The sequence below is a fragment of the Gadus morhua genome, chromosome 1 (assembly GCF_902167405.1).
Source record: "Gadus morhua chromosome 1, gadMor3.0, whole genome shotgun sequence".
Lineage (NCBI taxonomy): Eukaryota > Metazoa > Chordata > Actinopteri > Gadiformes > Gadidae > Gadus > Gadus morhua.
The window spans coordinates 14,729,991-14,748,588 of record NC_044048.1 but is presented as its reverse complement, the minus strand read 5'-3'; the positions used below and the strand labels follow the sequence as shown (position 1 = coordinate 14,748,588).

Sequence of the window (18,598 nt, the reverse complement as noted above, 5' to 3'; positions counted from 1 at the left end):
CCGCGGCGTGGTATCTCACGTTCTCACTCGCAGACGGGACTCATCAAGTATTGATTTGAAGGAATCCATGTGTGCTCGTTGTTGTGTTGAACGTGGCTACGCTAGTCTTGCACGTCAGACTTTGGATCTAAAGTCTGAAGACAGACAAGCTCAAATCTGGGTCAACGCAGAGTTTCACTTTCTTTCACAAAGTAGTAAACTGTATAAAAGTCTGTTTAGGTTTTGAATCAACGCCGTGCAGACTGGCCACTGTAGTAAGACACTTTGTACACAAAAGTGTACAAAACCCGACACTGCTACAGAAATGACCCTCCCCCACCTCTCAAACAGCTTTGCAAATTCACGACCACAAAATATCTTGGGACTGCTGCTGAATTATACATGACAGCAGTGGATGGCTGCCTAGGATTGGGATTTCCTTGACTTTAAATGTCCTTGGGGAGACCACCCTGTCTGTCTTGCTTCTCAGGCCACCGGTGTGTTCAAGCTGTCTTTAGAGAAGTGCTAATGCATTGCCAGGTTGTTTTTGGATGGTGAAGCCCTTAAAGGTGTTGTACGTAAGGGCAAATTTAGATTTTCTTTTAGTTTTTCTTGTTTCTTACCAATCAGGTATCTCCTCGCTGATTGAGTCCCTATCAAAATTGATTCAAATACAGTTCCGATTGGTTCAGGAACACTATCTTGCCCAGTAATAAAAGGTGTGTGTGTGTGTGTGTGTGTGTGTGTGTGTGTGTGTGTGTGTGTGTGTGTGTGTGTGTGTGTGTGTGTGTGTGTGTGTGTGTGTGTGTGTGTGTGTGTGTGTGTGTGTGTGTGTGAGAGACATGCAACACAGTTGGCTGAGAGGATGAATTGTACCATTATCAGGGTCTAGTGTAGCATTGTCTTTCTTCCAAGGAGCTGTGTACTACAGGACCCAAGTCTGTTCTTCTTTGCTCTCAGGGTCTTTCTTTACAACATTCAAAATGCACTTACAGCAAAGTGTGTAAAGTAACCATGAAAGCGCAGACAATAGATATATTCCACATGTTTCCGCTTCTAACAGATCACATTTGAAAGCCAGAAGTTGTCATCCAAAAACAGACGCATCAGAAATCTTTGTCTCATCAGTGTAATTACAGTGCTACCCATCAGGGGCCTTTGTGATACAGCAGCCTGGTGCTCAGCTCAGTCACACAGCCCATGGCTCACTTTAGGCTAAGCTCCCCGTCCGGTCCACCTTCTCCTCCACAGAGGCCGTAGCACCAAGCAATAACCCAGCCCTAATTCACCTTCTCCTGATTCACCGTCCTTTCATTAAACTCACAAATGAATTGTGAATTGGAAGCGGAGTGCAGTCTTTTTGGACCAGATGCTAATACTGTGGGCCTGTGGGGGATTAGAACGGTTTATTGTACAAATCAAAGGAATGGAGTGTGTTTTGTTTCTGCAGAGCTCTGACCCACAGCAGAGAGTCTAGATTAGAGTTGTTTTTGGGGAGTTACCAGTTATCTCAAAGTCATTGTTAAACATTGGAGTCATCGTGTCGTCTGGGATTCTTTCTATTTCTCTCTGTTCTTTAATTTTCTAGCTGAGCAGTAAACGTCGATATTCTCTAAAAAGACGCCACAAAATGAATCACAATGTTGCTCATGGTAGAAATTCTATCCAGTCATAATGAAAATGAAATGGAATCAGCTTAATCAAGTGAACAAATGACATTTCCACTGAACGCAGAATGTCTATGAGGTATTATACATTGTGTGTGCCAAGCATACGCATTATGTATTTAAATTTTAATGGAGCGCATTAAGCTTCCTGCAAATATTCATTGCACTTCCTCTCTCTCTTGGTCGCTCTCTCAATCTCTCCCAGCTGCCTCCCTTCAGTACTCTCTCTACGTGCTTCTATGCTGCATCTCTTTGCCTCGCACCATCGGTGCAGAGTACATCTCAGCACCAGCGCCTTCCCCCTGATGTGCAGAAAGGCAGTAGAAATTATGTTTTCCTATCAGGATTCAGCTCTGTCTTTAACGCTTAGCAGCTTCGCACAAACACACCAGTGGTTTGATGCTTTACCATTAAAGGGGAGGGAGAGAGAGAGAGAAGAAAAATAACAACCAAACAAACCGACGCAGTGGATCGATGTTCTTTTCATTCAACGTGTTGGCTCTCAGTATCTCAGTTAGAGAGAAGGGGTCATCGTGAGCAGGGTCATCTTTCTCTCTTTCTCTTGAAAGAAAGAAAGTTTCATTGCAACCATTAGCGCACACACACACACACACACACACACACACACACACACACACACACACACACACACACACACACACACACACACACACACACACACACACACACACACACACACACACACACCATATCTCTCTCAAAACCATTATGCACAGAATGCAGCTATACAGGAGTCGAGTCAATATGCAAACCTGTAATTCTCTTGCTGATAGGTTTCTTCACTTGAAAGTCAACTCACAAAGAACAGATGCACACACGCACACACACACTGGAAGACAAGCATTCACTAAACCACAAATCTTCTCAGGATGGGGTGCTGTCTGCCGTCTGTAGGGCACCCAGATGACCGTAAAGGCAAGCGGTCGGACCTAGAGGAATAACTCAGGGGTTCTGGTCCATGGCTTGGCATAACGCCTGGATTCAACCGTTCATTTGGGATCACGCGCTGTAAATCTCCCCGTTCAATTTGGGGCGTTGGCCTTTTGCGCTGAATGCACCGTCACTTCAAGCTCCCCTTGTCGTCCTCTCCATTGATTTTGGCCTGCTAATGCCGTCCTCTGACTGTCCAATGTGGACGCATGTTTGCGTGCCCGAGGGACTAAGTCCGACGATGTCTGTGTGTGTTTTCCTAAATTCTAATGTCTCTGTCGATATTCTGTTTTACATACAGTAGGTGGCCACCACAAAAATAGTTAGTCTAGTCGCCGCAATTCTTGTATTATTGGGGTGTGACTAGTAGCTGGTGCCCATCCCCCTGTTCGGTGCCTGTTCCTCCGAGTCTAAACTGAGCTTGTCCCCGGTCGGCACCCAGGGAACTACTACGGGACGCCCAAACCCCCCGCCGAGCCCAGCCCCGTGCAGCCCGACCCAGTGGACCAGGTGCTTTTCGACGAGGAGTTCGACACCGAGGTGCAGCGCAAGCGGACCCCCTCGGTCAGCAAGATGGACCGCAAGGACAGCGCAGCGCCGGAGGAGGAGGAGGAAGAGGAGCAGCAGCGGCCGGCCCTGGTCAACGGCGTGAACGGTGAGGGCCACATACCATTGTTCACTGTGCTTTTATTTTGAAAAGCCTGGTGTTTTACTTTAGGGCTTAAGGTGACGAAAGCAAGGAAGAATAGAGATTATCAAGATTTTTCGATATGTATCCAGCATATTTCGAGCCATATCGTGGCCATTTTACCTTCACTTTAAATCGAAATTAGTTTTTTTATGAAGGTTTTTTATTTTCAAACAGGCTAAGGCCAACAAGACTCATTAAATTCAAATTCAAATTCAGGTTAGCTGCTGTCCCCAGGCAACCAGGGGTCTGTATTAGCATCTATAGAACACATCCCTGTCTTCTACCTAGTTGCACTAATTTGATTGGATAACGGCAATCAATAGGTGTGGTTTATTTTAAGGAAAATGTGTTTTGTGTCCAAAGGAATTTGTGTTTGTGTACAATGTGTAATTTGCAAAATTCATGCACATGTCGCTTTAATGGGATTCGGTTGAGTTACGATAACATGCTGACCCTGATCCTATTTAATTGTATGTTTATTAGGCTTTGGTATTAGTTTGAATGTAATATGTACGGTTGTGCAGTGATGTTGATAGGTTTTCAATGTAGTGAGTCCCCGGGACCCACAGGTGGCGAGTTGGGTGGGTCCCTGAGAAATTCAATGGGTCCCGACTCCCCAGTTTAAAAAATGTGTTTCTTTTTTATTATTATTCTATTTCTTAAATTAAATTAATAGTGTTAAACTCCTTGATGGTGGTATGATATGGTTAGAGCTGGAGTACTCAACCGTTCATGTTTAACACTAGAAACGCCGGGCCATTTTTACTTACTCCGAGCGCCGCAAGAGGGGTCAAATGACCCCTAAGTCATTTTAATGAGAGGCTGTGCATTTGCACATAATGATCACTAGGTGGCGCCAATGAGCTATTACCGCGCGAGCGCCACATTTGTGTGTGTGTGTGTGTGTGTGTCACAAGCCTAGTCCTCACGATTTTGTCATAAATGTACATATATTCAATCAGAAGGATTGCAAAAAAATCCTGTTTGATTTGCTCATTCGACACGAATGAGCACAGCATCGAGCAGTGGAAACGTGGGTTTATTTACTATGAAGTTCGTATTTTTAATTGTTGAAATGAAATCAGCGGTGACAAGCTAGTTGTTTTGGTAGCGGCTAAATTAGCATGTCGCGATACTTTGTACAGGGGATCACGTCTGCGCCGAGTAGATGCGCAGAGGGTTGAAACAGCGCTTGTCCGATCTGCTCACAAGAAGGTTTCTTTGGCCAGTTACTGTGATCAAACACGAGTTGTTTAATGTTCACAATGTATCGTTTTTCATGGGGAAAATGAGATGCGTCCCCGGGACGCATGGATAGTGAGTTTAGTGCGTCCTTTCAGATTTTAATGCGTCAGGGACGCAGGACGCGTACCTAGCAACATCACTGTTGTGGAATCTTTGCGGCTCTTTCCTAAAGTTTCGGATTACTGAGTGCAGACACACATTCACTGATAAGCCCGCTAATCTTCCCAGAATGCAAAGCACGCCCCGCTTGTCTCTCTCTCCACAAAATGTCCCCTATTTTCGCCGCGGCTATTTCATCCCGCCAAACCTCCTAGGGATTAGCTGTTCTGCATCAGAGGTCAGGAGCAAATCACAGCAGTCATAGTCCAGCCGTGATCAGTGGCGGGTCCCTCTGGTCTGAGATAGATTTGTTTTGTCCTTGTTTCGTGTTCCCAAAAGGTAATCCTGACTAACAAACTGCATAAAAAACAAAGTCAAAAAACTTTAGAGGCCCTGTGTGTCCAAGCCAATGGTGTCACAGTCAATGGTCTCACAGCCAATGGTGTCACAGTCAATGGTCTCACAGCCAATGGTGTCACAATCAATGGTCTCACAGCCAATGGTGTCACAGTCAATGGTCTCACAGCCAATGGTGTCACAATCAATGGTCTCACAGCCAATGGTATCATAATCAATGGTCTCACAGCCAATGGTATCACAATCAATGGTCTCACAGCCAATGGTATCACAATCAATGGTCTCACAGCCAATGGTATCACAATCAATGGTCTCTCAGCCAACGGTGTCACAGCCTATGGTGTCTCAGCCAATGGTGTCTTAGCAAATGGTGTCTTAGCAAATGGAGTCGCAGCCAATGGCGTCACAGCCTGTGGCATCACAGCCAATGGTTTCACAGCCAATGGCGTCACAGCCAGTGGCGTCACAGCCAGTGGCGTCACAACCTGTGGTGTCTCAGCGAATTGTGTCCCAGCATATGATGTCCTTAGGGCTGATTATGGTTCCACGTCGACACAACGCAAGGGGGTTTAGAAACCCATTACGTCCTTGCGGACCCTCCTTGCGTCCAGCGCAAGGGCCTGACGTGCTGCTCCCAAAAATTGTAACCTTGTGTCGAGGCAACGCAGCAGCCAGGGCTGTGATTGGTCCACTCACTACAACCCGAGGCAGAACCAAAACAGGTTCACGACTGCGTCAAAGCGTCTGCCTGGTCATTGCGCGGCGTCGACATGGACCCATAATCAGCCCTTAAGCCAATCAGTTTAGAATTACAGCGTGCCCACGATTTGGCACGCTGAATTTGCCACAGTTGAATTATTTTGATCAATAAATCAAATCCAAATGCAATTCTAAAATGAAATATGCAATTAAGCATTTACAAAGAAAGCTGGTTGCCCCGTTGGGTGACTAACATTCTATCAAAATTCCATGTGTCCAAGTCACTTCTTATACATTTGAAGACCAAACTCACAGCTCCAGAGCGGTGTATCGGCCGCTGCTCCATCGTTACCATGATTTGTTCGGTGCGATGAGTCGTCCTAGCGAGCCGTCTGTCAGTCAGGATGCCTGCTGTCACTCCCAGCTCCACCATGCCCCTCCACGAGTGCAGATCCGTCTGCAGCACGTCTGGTCTCCCGCGTGCGATCCTCAGCTCTCATCAGCTCATCTCATGAAAATACGGTTGACAGCCGCACCCGTGTCACACCAAACATCGCCTCTCTAGGTGAATGCAGTGTGAGGAACTTCTTTTGGGATGTTTTTACCGCCAAGATTCTTCTTAATGAATTGTGATAATACTTAGAGCAGGCGAGAAGATTCCTCTGTCACACAACCATCTAGGTTGATCCCTGTTGTTTTGATCCATAATGTGCGTAGAAGGACATCCAACCAAATCCCTATTGAATACTACTACTACGTAGGAGATAGAGCTGCTCTATAACCGTGTATGCTGGGGATTGAGCAAGAGGGAGAGACGGCACAGGAGGGAGATGATCGATGTGACATCTCTTCAGGCCTTAGGCAAACGCAAACAAGGAAGGGAGCAGACCCGAGCCATTGCAGGTCAACACCACGTGCAGAACGACGTAGCCCTTTGTATTGCTTAACTTAGAGGGCTCTAGCCAACGATTCTGTGTCGGTTAAGGTTTGTCAATAGGTGGGGGGGGGAGTGATGCATGACCAAAGGGCCCAGCAGAAGGCTGCTACCGCAGTAGGAGGTGCAAGAATGTGTGTACGGCTGATGGTCACGCCATAAAGAGGTTTTTCTAGTAAACAATGTGGGTGTGAACGACGCCACACGCATTACACAGACCTACAGAGGATTTGGTGGGTCTGCTTAATGAGGGGAGAGCTAACAGAGTTTAATCTTTGTTGTGGTTGGTACTTTTTGGTTGTTTTACTCTATACTATATATTTTTTCTTGTCATGTGGTTGTTCTCTGAGCACATACCTGCCCATTCACTCTCCGGTGATTGTACCTCACTCGCGCCGCAACCAAACTGAGGCAGTGTTCTATGTAAGGAGGCAGAGAATTAAAACACAGATAAATGCATAAAGACTGACAAGCCTTTATGTTGCATAAATATGCATGCATAAATAGTTGTTAAAAAATAGAAAAATATATCAATACACACAGGCAACCGTGCAAGCATGTATTCACAAGCATGTGCACACGCACACACGTGCGCGCATGGCATGCAAACAGCCCCTGTGATTATAACACGTTTGGCGCGTGGCGCTCCAGGCCGGGCACTAAGGGTTGCTCAACTCCACTCTCGCCTTGGAGGCTCTTCCCGGATCATCACTGCTGACATTCAAATCCTATGTGTGTGTGTGTCTCTCTCTCTCGTTCTCTCTCTCTTCTCTCTCTCTCGTTCTCTCTCTCTTCCCTCTCTCTCTTTTTCTCTCTCTCTCTCGTTCTCTCTCTCTTCCCTCTCTCTCTCTCTCTCCTCTCTCTCTCTCTCTCTCTCTCTCTCTCTCTCTCTCTCTCTCTCTCTCTCTCTCTCTCTCTGTCACTGTCCCTCTCTTCTGTGAAGTGTAGTGACAGCGTATACTCCAGCCCTAGCAGCAGTAGTGGTGTATACAGCAGCAGGGAGAAGCAGGGGAGCCATGCATCACAGCATCAATGGCTACACGCACTCACCTCCTGTCTCCCTGTCCTTCTTCCACCTCCCGCACCTCTGCTCCCGACCACGCCCCTTCTCCGTGTCCCTCCCGGCCGCCTTCATCCTGTGCCCGTCGCCCGCAGAGCACCCGGACCCCGATGCGTCCGAGTGGAGGAAGTCGGTGCCCAGCTACAGCCAGTCGGCCTCGGCCATGGACCCACAGGCCTGGGCCGCCCTGTCCCGGGACGAGAGCCAGGACCCCCTACCCAAGAACATGGAAATGGCCTACACAGAGACCGGCATGGTCTACTTCATCGAGTGAGTAGTCCCTCCAGGCTTATTACTTTCTGTTCCCTGTTTTAAGCCTGTCTTCCCCACCAGGAAGAGCGTAGTGTGGCTGGCCAAGTTTGGGTTTGCTGTTAGCTAATTACACGCTCACAGATCCCCGCCTCCAGCAACATAATTCTTCTCGACAAATATGGAGCACAGGAAAAGTGAAACAACCAGTTTTCCCGCAGATCGGAGCTAGTCTGCCGTCTGACTGATTTGTTTGACTATTATCTTGCTAAACACAATACACATTGAGCCTCGCCGGAGCCTTTTGTGGTGGGGCGATGATGAAGCCCCGCCAACCTTGGCCTGTCCTCTGTGGTGAGAACAAACGCTTATTTTCGCCTGTTTGCGTTGGAGCTCCCCTGCCTTTTCACCTCTCGTCTTTACAAATGTTTGTGGTCGGTTTGACGTTGTCAAACTCTGTCTTGTTCCCACTCGCTTTTAAACCAAATTTCATCATGGTCACCTCTACAAATCTAGTCCCAAGAGACGGCTTTGTGCTGGGCAACAGTGTTTGGAACAAAAGTGGTTTTGAGACGAATGACGTTTCTTTTTACCACCGTCTCCACCCAGCCACCGTGGCTCGCAGCTATTTCATGTCCTGGATCCACTTCAGCGTTTTATTTGATGTGAGGTTGAAGTTTGGGTTTCTTTTGTGGCCCATTTATCGGCGTAACGGGCCTCTGTTGTTTACTTTTGGTGTGACACACAGACAGCATTTGCCCAGCATCAACTGCTCGTCCCTACCCCATCAACAGGCCATTCTTCCAGCTGAAGAACCCTCTGACTTAATGGAGCTCTCTGGCTCCATCACGCTCCTCGTTCACCTTCCACTCACCCAACGTACCCTCCTCTTCACTGCTCTTCTCTTGTTTACGTTTCTGATACTGGGTCCTCCCACCCTTTGCTCCTTGTTGCTGATATCTATGATCTCTCCATGTTTCTTTTCTCCCTCATTCCCCTTCATCTACACAGCCTAATCTCCAATCACAGCGGGAGGAGCTCCCTATTTAATTTCGTCATATTTAAAGAATTAAAGGGAAACAGTTTCTTACTGGCTGCTTGGAATCGGCCAACAGCCTCTGGGCAAAGTTTGCAATTGATGTTCACAGTGCAAAAGACACTGCTGCAAAGTCACTCATTTATGGTTCAGTGTTTTCAGATCGCTGTCTCTCACTCACTGAATCATGCTTCACTGAATCTCTCTCCCTCTCCCTCCCTCTCTCCCTCTTTCTTTCTTTCTGTCTTTCTGTGTCACAGCCACAACAGCAAGACCACAACGTGGCTGGACCCAAGGCTGGCCAAGAAGGCAAAGCCCCCTGAGAAAGGCGACGATGGAGGGGAGAGGATGGCAGCCCATCAGCCGGTTGTAGGTGGGTAGCACCATGTCCTCCACACACCACACCCGACCGCATGCATGCATCCAGTTAAACCAGCCCACTACCCGGGACCCCGGGTAATGCCCCTCCCTCTATAACCACTAGCAGCTAGTTACTGAACCCCTGTATGGAGTTCATCAGTGGGATGTCTCTGTTAAAGGGCAGCCCTACAACCCCCCCCCCCCCCCCCCCCCCCCCCCCCCCCCCCCCCCCCCCCCCCCCCCCCCCCCCCCCCCTCTGGATAGTATCATGGAAATACACTCAGTTCTTCATGGGGCGCTCTTGCTACAGTACGCTTATGCAATCCACACGCATTCACAAGCACACTTTACTCATCAAACCCCTACCCCCCCCCAACCCCATGGAGGGAAGGGTGGTGTCTCTGAGAAGCTCTACAACTACGACTCCCATGATTCCAAGCTGTGCCGCTGATCCCTTTCAACACACATCGTTATCGTGGCTGTTCAGTCAATTCTCTCTCTCTCTCCCTCCCCTCAGATCTGCCCTATGGCTGGGAGAAGATTGAAGACCCCCAGTATGGCAGCTACTACGTGGAGTGAGTACTACTTTGCTCTCTCAGCGCCTCCTGGTGGCGGCTGTCCCATACGTGGGACATACAGCAGCAGAGTTAATCCTCATTAACATAATGGTCACCGTCGCACGCTAAATGACCCCTTCCTAATAATCCCTTCAAAGGGAAAACAATCACGCCTGCCCACTGCCAACATTAAATATAAAAATTATATTTTTATATATTACAACTCTGATGCGCTCCCATGTGCGAATCAGATCTTATCGCGTAGTATTCTAACTAATAGAAATACTAATTACTACATTTCCATTTAAGACGAGATTTGGACCGGGAACAATCCATAAGACTAGTATTTAGGCCAACATGTCACTCTCCATCTAAATGACGTTGTTTAGGGGTCTGGGTTTCGTTTTCCTCCGTTGTCTTACCCTCGTAGTCTTCCCCCGGTAAGTCGTGGCTACGATGGCTCCATTGAACGGGCCCTGGTCCAGCAGGGCTGCCACGCTTACGTCGGTGCTACTCAATCAGTGTCATGTTTGAAACGCTGATTAGCATAATGGACGGACACGGTCACGGAGGTGATGCATCGGGACGCCGCGGGCCCGCTGGTAATGGGTGGTGCGCTTGAGTTGCTTCTGCTGGTGGTGGTGGTGGGGGGTGTCTCTTGTCAGTTCAGGCTGTTGCCAGGGGGGGGGGGGGGGGGGGGGATGGGGAATCACCGTGCAGAGTAGGGTTGTGAAACACCCCTTTTTTTTTTTTTTATGCTTCATAAAGTGTCCGCCGATATGAAGCCGCGCTCCGAGCCATTAGTTTTGACGACCCGGTGGTAGGCGGGCGCAGACGGTTGGGGCTAATCGGAGTGCGTGTGGTGACGTTTCATCCCTCTGGTTTCCCCTTAGTGTCGTGAAATGCACACTTAGTGTCCCTTTCACTGTGCATCTTGGAAATGGCCTGTAAATGAAACAGAATTCAAACCGCTTTGACCTTGTTTTAACCCCCTGGTTCAGAAAATAGAGAGAGAGAGAGAGAGAGAGAGAGAGAGAGAGAGAGAGAGAGAGAGAGAGAGAGAGAGAGAGAGAGAGAGAGAGAGAGAGAGAGAGAGAGAGAGAGAGAGAGAGAGAGAGAGAGAGAGAGAGAGAGAGAGAGAGGCTTGATGCACTGAGTGTCTGACTGCACTGAGTTCTTTTGAGAGCCAAGGAGTGGAAAGAAAGGGAAGTTATTCCAATCTAATCAAGAGCGGAAACAACGGCGCAGTGTCTCATTTGAGTACCATCACAGCAAGAGGGAGGGCTCCAGAGAGAATGAATGAGAAAGGGCCCCTGGGACGTGGGTTGAGGTGTGTGTGTGTGTGTGTGTGATGAGACCGTTTATTGCAGAAGAGGTCATACAAATTGTACCGCTTCATTCCGGGTTTTTTTTATCGCGCCAATTTTCTTGTTGTAATTGTTTCTGAATGGAAGGAAATGACGTGGACCGTGCCACACCATGCGTCATTCCTTCCCCAAACCGGGGGGGCTGGAGACTGGAAGGCAGGGGTTACGGGAGGAGGGGGAGAGATGGAGAGGTTATTTAGAGAGGAAGAGAAGCGCTCCGGGGGGCTTTTGAGTCATGCTGATAAGTAATAAACTACAAAGACTGAAAGTCAGAGCCAGAAAGTCGGAACCCTGGTGCATGCACGCACACGCACACGCACGCACACGCACACACTCACACTCACACTTAGCATTAGCGTCTCCAGTTTGATGACTCATCGCACATCATGGGTACATTTATAAACATGGGTCCCAAGGCCCCCCCACAGGCAGATATGCCCTCAGAGTAGAAGTGCAAACTGCCATGGAAAAAACTATCTTCCACGGAAATAGGGAGCTACATCTCTCTCTTACATGCTTGCAATAACTTTGCCCATTTTAGCAAAACTTCCGCCATGGAATTTCCAAAAATGGAAAAGAAAAGTTTGGAAAGTTTTAGAAAAAAGGGATACACTGTGAATCATAGGAGCAGGTGCAAGGGGCGTGGACGCCCTCTGTCAAAACTCACGTACCCCTTGCTAGAGTCGGGGTGCCAGCCAATAGAAAACCACCACTCTAGAAATCGTTTTTTAACCGGAAATAGCCACATTGTTGAAGTAAATTTAGAGTAATTATTGAGAGTAAAAATAATCTGCGGTCAGATTAGCTTCTAAGTAAATTTAGAGTAAATTTACTGTTTAGCAACAGCAGTTCTGTTCGGGTGAGACCCAACACTAGGGTTTTCAAAAGGAAATTCAATTTTGGGTTCCCTTACCATTTGAACCCATTCAAATTCCATCGATGAAATTATTGGAAAACTGGGAAACTATAGGTCTTGCGAAACATCACCTCTGTTCCTATATCCATTCCTTCTTTTGTATAATGAGGTATATTCTCTCTAATGTTCGACTGTATCGTGAGTATTAGGCGATTTCCTATCGTCCTGGGTAACACTCCGTTCGGATCGTGGCATTAGCACGGCTGTGTACAGTGTTACCAGCTTGCCTACCCGCAGTATCTTCCCTGCTCAGCTGAAGTCTTAACAACGCGGGTCTCCACAGGCCATCGGGAGGTTTGCATGAGTGGCAGAGACAAGGAACAAGGCTGACAGAACCGCCTTTCTGTAGACCTGGAGCTTGTTTCGATTTTTGTTGGATATAATATCTATATATTTTTAACTGCTACAGCCTTTGACAGCTATTCGAAAACATTACAATTAGGAGGAGAATGCAGGCTAACGCCACATTTTGCTTTTTCTGTGTGCTGATTTATTTTCTGTTTTGGTGAGAGATACGTCGTGTTGATTTGAACACAGTCGGTACGTGTTCTTTAGAAAAGAGACTGTGTATAAACACCTGCTGGCAACATCCACTGACAACACCCGCCGACACTAACACGCTGCACCGCCCAGCCCCCTTGTCTTTCCTCCATAGCGATTTAGGGACCTTATTAGACACATCTTTTTAACTGGTTATTTCCATCTGTCCCTCCCTCCCTCTGTCGCAGCCACATCAACCAAAAGACCCAGTTTGAGAATCCGGTCCTGGAGGCGAAGAAGAAGGCGACAGTGGACACGCCCCCTTCCAGTCAGCTGACACCGGCCACGCCCCCCGGTGAGTCAGCGCCTGCCGACTCACTGATTGTGAATCCCTTGCTATTTTAGAAACGTCATTATAACTAAAAACCAATGTTAAATAATAAATAGAGATGTCCGATATTATCGGCCCACTGATATTATCGGCCCGATATTAGCATAAAAATGTAATATCGGTCAATATCGGTATCGGATTTTTTTTGAAAAAATAAATAAATAAACATGGCACTTTTCCCTTAAATTAAGTTGAAGTATTTTCTTATTTTGCACAGACAATGTTAACATTTGGAAAGCCTTGTTGCATTCAAGAATGCATCCAGTGGGGCATCACAATAACATTAAGCATGTTGTGTTAATTCCACAACAGGAGATGTAATGTTACCTAAATTAGGTTTGAGGTAAAATAACCCAAATATCGACATCGGTATCGGCTGATATCGGAATCGAAAATTTAGAGTTGGACAATATTGCATATCGGATATCGGCAAAAAAGCCAATATCGGACATCCCTAATAATAAACATATAAATTATTAAATAGCATTGGGACGGACATTGTGAGTCAGTCTGAACGTCTGTTGTACGGTCTCTAGTTCACTCAATCATGGGTGGGATGATTGTATAGGCTTTTGATGTGTTAACTGGCTTTCATTCCCTGCTATCGGTGAATATGTGTGTGTTTGTGGCAGTTTGTGTGTGTGGCAGCGTCTGTGTGTGGCAGTGCATGTGTGTGGCAGTGCGTGTGTGCGGCAGCGTGTGCGTGCATGTGTGCACAAATGCATGAAAAGAGTATTCCTTCCCGAGGTGGTTCATGTTTGATTCTACAGCCTTCAATGGAAAGCTGTGTCCTGCATTCCTGCACGTCATGTGTTCTGCTCAAAATGGTCTGTCTTCTGCGGTCAGATTAGCTTCATTTGAAGTGGTTTTGGTTAAGTCCTGATATCCAATGCCATTTGTAAAATCTCTCCTTGCTCACATTCGGAGGCTTTGCACGTGGTTTGATTCAGCGTTTGAGCCTGGCAGCACCGCCAACTCAGAGCGGTAACAGCAGGGGACCCCCGCCTGCCATAGCATTGTATCTGATGTTCACCGTACTCTGAATAATCCTGAATGTTAATTGTGGGGGTTGGGGTCATAGTTGACTCTTGCTGTACGATCTGAAACTAACCTGCAGTACGTAAGCGCTTTGTGAAAACGAGAAGGTCAGTGTATTCCTTTGATGGTGTTTTTCCTCCACCACTTCCCAGAACATCCCCAGCGGTTGAGTTATGTCGGTTATTTTCTGGAGGAGTTTAGGATATGGAAGGTCAAGGTTTTATAACTTTCGCTGCCTCATTCTGAATTGTTTTTAGGATAATATGTTTGTATTGAGTATGTTTTTAGTTGGTTAATGATGTACAGACAATGCCGGAAGCGAATTGTTTCAATGTTGTTGTAGGCCACAATGGAAGTCATAGCACCATTCTGCTAATTGCAAAAGGCTAATTTAGAACAGGCAATGAAACTGGTATCTGTTTGACTGTGTCTATCCCCTGGCCCAATGACCAACAGAGAATTCCAATGGCTGTGTCCTTTCTAACCCCATATCTACGTACCGAAATCCCTAAACAATTCAGCGTTATCAACATACACATTCTAGTTTAGTAGTTTACTAAAGCGAACCCATTTCAATATAAACACCCACATAACTGGTTTGAGATATAGCCTGGCGGTCGACTAGAATAATGTTAGCCGCTTCCAAAGTTCAAGTTTTTGTTTATGCCATTAGGAGGAATACAGACGGAATAGCTGAAAGATAAACTCTCATCGTCATAAAAACATCCGAAAGGAAACCGTTCCGATGTTTTTAGCGGTTGACACGCTGCTGATGAAGTGATGCGGACGGAGTAGTAGCTGTACCTCCATTACTTCGAGCGGCGTTGGAGGAGTTGAATTATGCAGCAGCGCGCATCACTTGGGGGTGTGGGGAGTCATTTAGACAAGGAGATATGCAAGGTGGAGAGCTCCCCTTCATCTTCAGCCCCCCCCCCTTCCCAACCCTGCACGCTCGTTCACTGGGAGAAAGAAAAAGATATCTCTACAATAGACGCAGCAGAACAGAAAGGAAAGCGGAGAGAGGAATAGACTGGGAAAGGGATGGGATGGGGGGGGGGGGGGGGGGGGGGGGAAATGAAGTAACGAGCGATGACTGGGCTTCTAAATTGGCGGGTGCTTCTTCGACCTCAGATGTCTAAATTACATTTCTATTTCTGTGGGCCTCTGACCGCGCCCGGTCTAGAGATGAGCTGCTCCCCTCTCTCCGAGGAAGCCTCTGTAATGAGGGAGACCCGCTCGGTGCTAATAAGGTTAGCGAGTCAGTGACCGACCCCTGTGTGTCACACACACACACAATCAGACATACACACACATACTTACACAATCAGTTACTCACACAATCTCACACACACACACACACACACACACACACACACACACACACACACACACACACACACACACACACACACACACACACACACACACACACACACACACACACACACACACACTATTAACATTCAAACTATATCCCAGACACCCTGAGGAACCAACATAGACACTTCCGCTCCTAGCACCTCGCGTGCAGTATGCCACTCCGGCACCAATTATGATGTGAATTCAGCCCCCCCCCACCCTCCCCCCACCCTCCCGCCCCCCTGAGAATAGCTGGTCTGCACCTCAATGCCTCCATAATGAGGAGGAATGAATGAATGGTGAGGGGCGGGAGAATGATGAGGTGTGGGTTCGCCCCCCCCCCCCCCCCGTGGTGACCTGCGCACGACCAAACTCTGACCGGGCCTAGTAATTACACCACGTATGTAATTATGCATGTCTTATAATCCCGCTGCCCCCGAGGAAATGGACTGGGAGGCTTTTTCTGGGCCCAGGGCTCCAAGAACCATGCGAGCTGGGGCGATTTCATCTTCTCTCTCTCTCTGTCTCTGTCTCTGTCTCTGTCTCTGTCTCCCTCCCTCTCCCTTGGTCACAGTGAGATGGTGGTGGTCGAGCCGTCAAGGCTGTGTGTCCGTCCAGTTATCAGAACATAATGCACCAAACGCAGCCACATAGCACTGGTGAGCACCACGGCCCTCCTGGACGAGACAGACGGTCAGCCTCCGTTGGCCGGTGGTGGTAAACAGCCCTCCAATACTGGAGACAGAGGAAACATGGAAGTGTCATGTTAATCACACTGACCCGCTCCTTCTCCCTGATGCGGTCAAAATCCATCAGCCAATTTCGTCGCAATTATGCAAATCGGAGGGAGAGGGAGGGGGAGGGAAAGAGAGACGGAATGAGAAAGGGCCCTTGGAGGTAGTGGGGTGGAGGGAGAGGTTAGGACTGCGGTGGGCAGGGGGAGTGTCCGTCTCTAGCTTCCCTAATGAGATTGATGTCCTCTCATTTATCAGTGTGAGAAGTGTCTGTGGAAGACCTCCATGCAGCCACAGCAGCAGCAGGCAACAGGCTGCACTCCGACGCAAGCGCCACAAACACGGACGAGTGAAGCGGGAATGGAGTTGTCCCTCATTCTGTCAAGGCTAACTGCATTTCTCTCTCTCTCTCCATTTCCCTCTCGGTCTCTCTCCCTCTGTCTCACTCTCTCCCTCTCCCTTGCTCTCTCTCTCTCTGGCATTCTGTCTCTCCCTCTCCGTCTCCCTCGCTCTCTCTCTATCACTCTCTCTCTGTCCCTCTCTCTCTCTCTCTCTCTCTCTCTCTCTCTCTCTCTCTCTCTCTCTCTCTCTCTCTCTCTCTCTCCCTCCCTTGCTCTCTCCCTCCCTTGCTCTCTCCCTCTGTCATTCTCTCTCCCTCTCTCTCTGTCTTCCACTCTGTCTCTCCCTCTCTGTCTCCCTCGCTCTCTACCTCTGTCGCTCTCTCTCTCCCTCTCTGTCTCCCTTGCTCTCTCTGTCTTTATCTCTCGCTCTCTCTCTCCCTGTCTCTCTCTGTCTCCCTTGCTATCTCTCCAGCTTGTATCTCTTGGTTTTCCTCACCATCATGTGAACAATTTGGTAAAATGATTTCTACTGGGCAATAAATAATTGAAGTGACCTGATGGACAGTAAATAGGGACAGAGATCAAAATAGAGACAGAGGGTCAGAACACAATTCTCGGGGAGCATTTGTATGCGTGTATAGGCTTCAATATACTTACGACATCAGAGTGTTTGCATCGGCTGTTTTGAAATACTCGATTTCATCAGAATACGATACAGCCATCGCCACCGTGTGGGCTTTTCCTTTGATGACGCCATGAGTCTCCAAGCTTCAAACGTGGATAATCCCTTACAATTATCGCAATACCTTGCTTCAAACAAGCTCATCTTGAAACATACAAGGTGGGATCCAATAGCATTGTACAGATACCAAAAGGTAACATGCACCAGATCACCCACATCTTAATGTTGACAAATAGCTGTGTATGGGGGTGCGTGTGGGGAAAAGTTTGACCATCTCAGCTGCGCTCACTGCAGCCAGAGAAAGCAAACACCCCGTTTTTGGCTTTGGTCAATATGTCAGGGCTGTCTGTGGGTGTGTGTGTATGTGTGTGTGTGTGTGTGTGTGTGGCACACTGAAATAAGGCTCCATGCATGTTATTTAAAGAAGCGTCAGGGTAATTAGAAGCTGAGGCTGACATCCTGTCACCGTGATAATGTTGTCAGGGCGACGACAGATGGCTGACACAGTTTGGACTGAACAAAGAGTGTAAACATTCAAGCATGCATGTCACTCGATACACAACACACACGCCCCCCTCCTGAAATAAAAAAATAATAATTAGCTTCCAGTTGATGTCGTTTAAACTCATCCTCAATAAACATCTATAAAACTGCCATTACAATTTATTTCTCCTAATCTGACTCGACATTAGCTATGCATTAAAAGGCAAACAGAGCAAATGTGCTGCGTCGAAATTTAGCCGGTGCTATTTTGGAGGCTTGACGATGTCTCTCTCTCTCTTCCCGACGAGCTGGCATGTCTTGCATGTCTGACGCAGCAGTCGCTGTGTGAATGCGTGTGTGCATGTGTCTGTGAGTGTGAGGCGATATTGTCAAGCGCTTTGGGTGGCCACTGGCTAAAAAAAAGCGCCACATAACCGCAATCCCTTTACGGTTCCAGAGGAGGCGGGCCGGGCGCTGGCGGGGCGGGTGTTCACCCGGGACCCGGCCCAGCTGCAGGGGAACGTCCTGCGCACTGCGCTGAGGAAGAGCCCCCTGGGCTTCGGCTTCACCATCATCGGGGGGGACCGCCCCGACGAGTTCCTCCAGGTCAAGAACGTGCTGGCGGACGGCCCCGCCGCCCACGACAACAAGATCGCCTCCGGTAAACATACAATCGTTGATCTATAGTGTGTGTGTGTGTGTTTGTGTGTGTGTCGGCGGGTGTGGGTGCATGAGTGTGCGTGTGGGTGTTTGCGTGTAAATGCCTATGCATATGGGTTAGTCGTTTTTTTTGTGTATTTGTGTGTGCATTCACACTCTTATGTGTGTATGTTCATTTGTGTGTGTTTATTCAACATGTGTGTGTGTGGTTGTGTTTGTTTATGTATGTGTGTGTGTAAGTGCATGCATGTGATCTATAGTGG

At 47.9% G+C, this 18,598-nt stretch overlaps 1 protein-coding gene across 2 annotated transcripts in view; it reads left to right on the top strand.

Annotated features, from left to right (window-relative positions):
- The window catches only part of magi3a (membrane associated guanylate kinase, WW and PDZ domain containing 3a), a 103,939-nt gene that overhangs the window by 66,882 nt on the left and 18,459 nt on the right, over positions 1 to 18,598 (top strand). For both annotated transcript variants that reach the window (XM_030357497.1, XM_030357509.1), the window contains exons 4-9: positions 3,040 to 3,252; positions 7,778 to 7,952; positions 9,228 to 9,340; positions 9,845 to 9,902; positions 12,896 to 13,002; positions 18,133 to 18,336. In XM_030357497.1, coding sequence (XP_030213357.1) covers positions 3,040 to 3,252; positions 7,778 to 7,952; positions 9,228 to 9,340; positions 9,845 to 9,902; positions 12,896 to 13,002; positions 18,133 to 18,336 — 870 coding nt within the window. The remainder of the gene's footprint in view (positions 1 to 3,039; positions 3,253 to 7,777; positions 7,953 to 9,227; positions 9,341 to 9,844; positions 9,903 to 12,895; positions 13,003 to 18,132; positions 18,337 to 18,598) is intronic.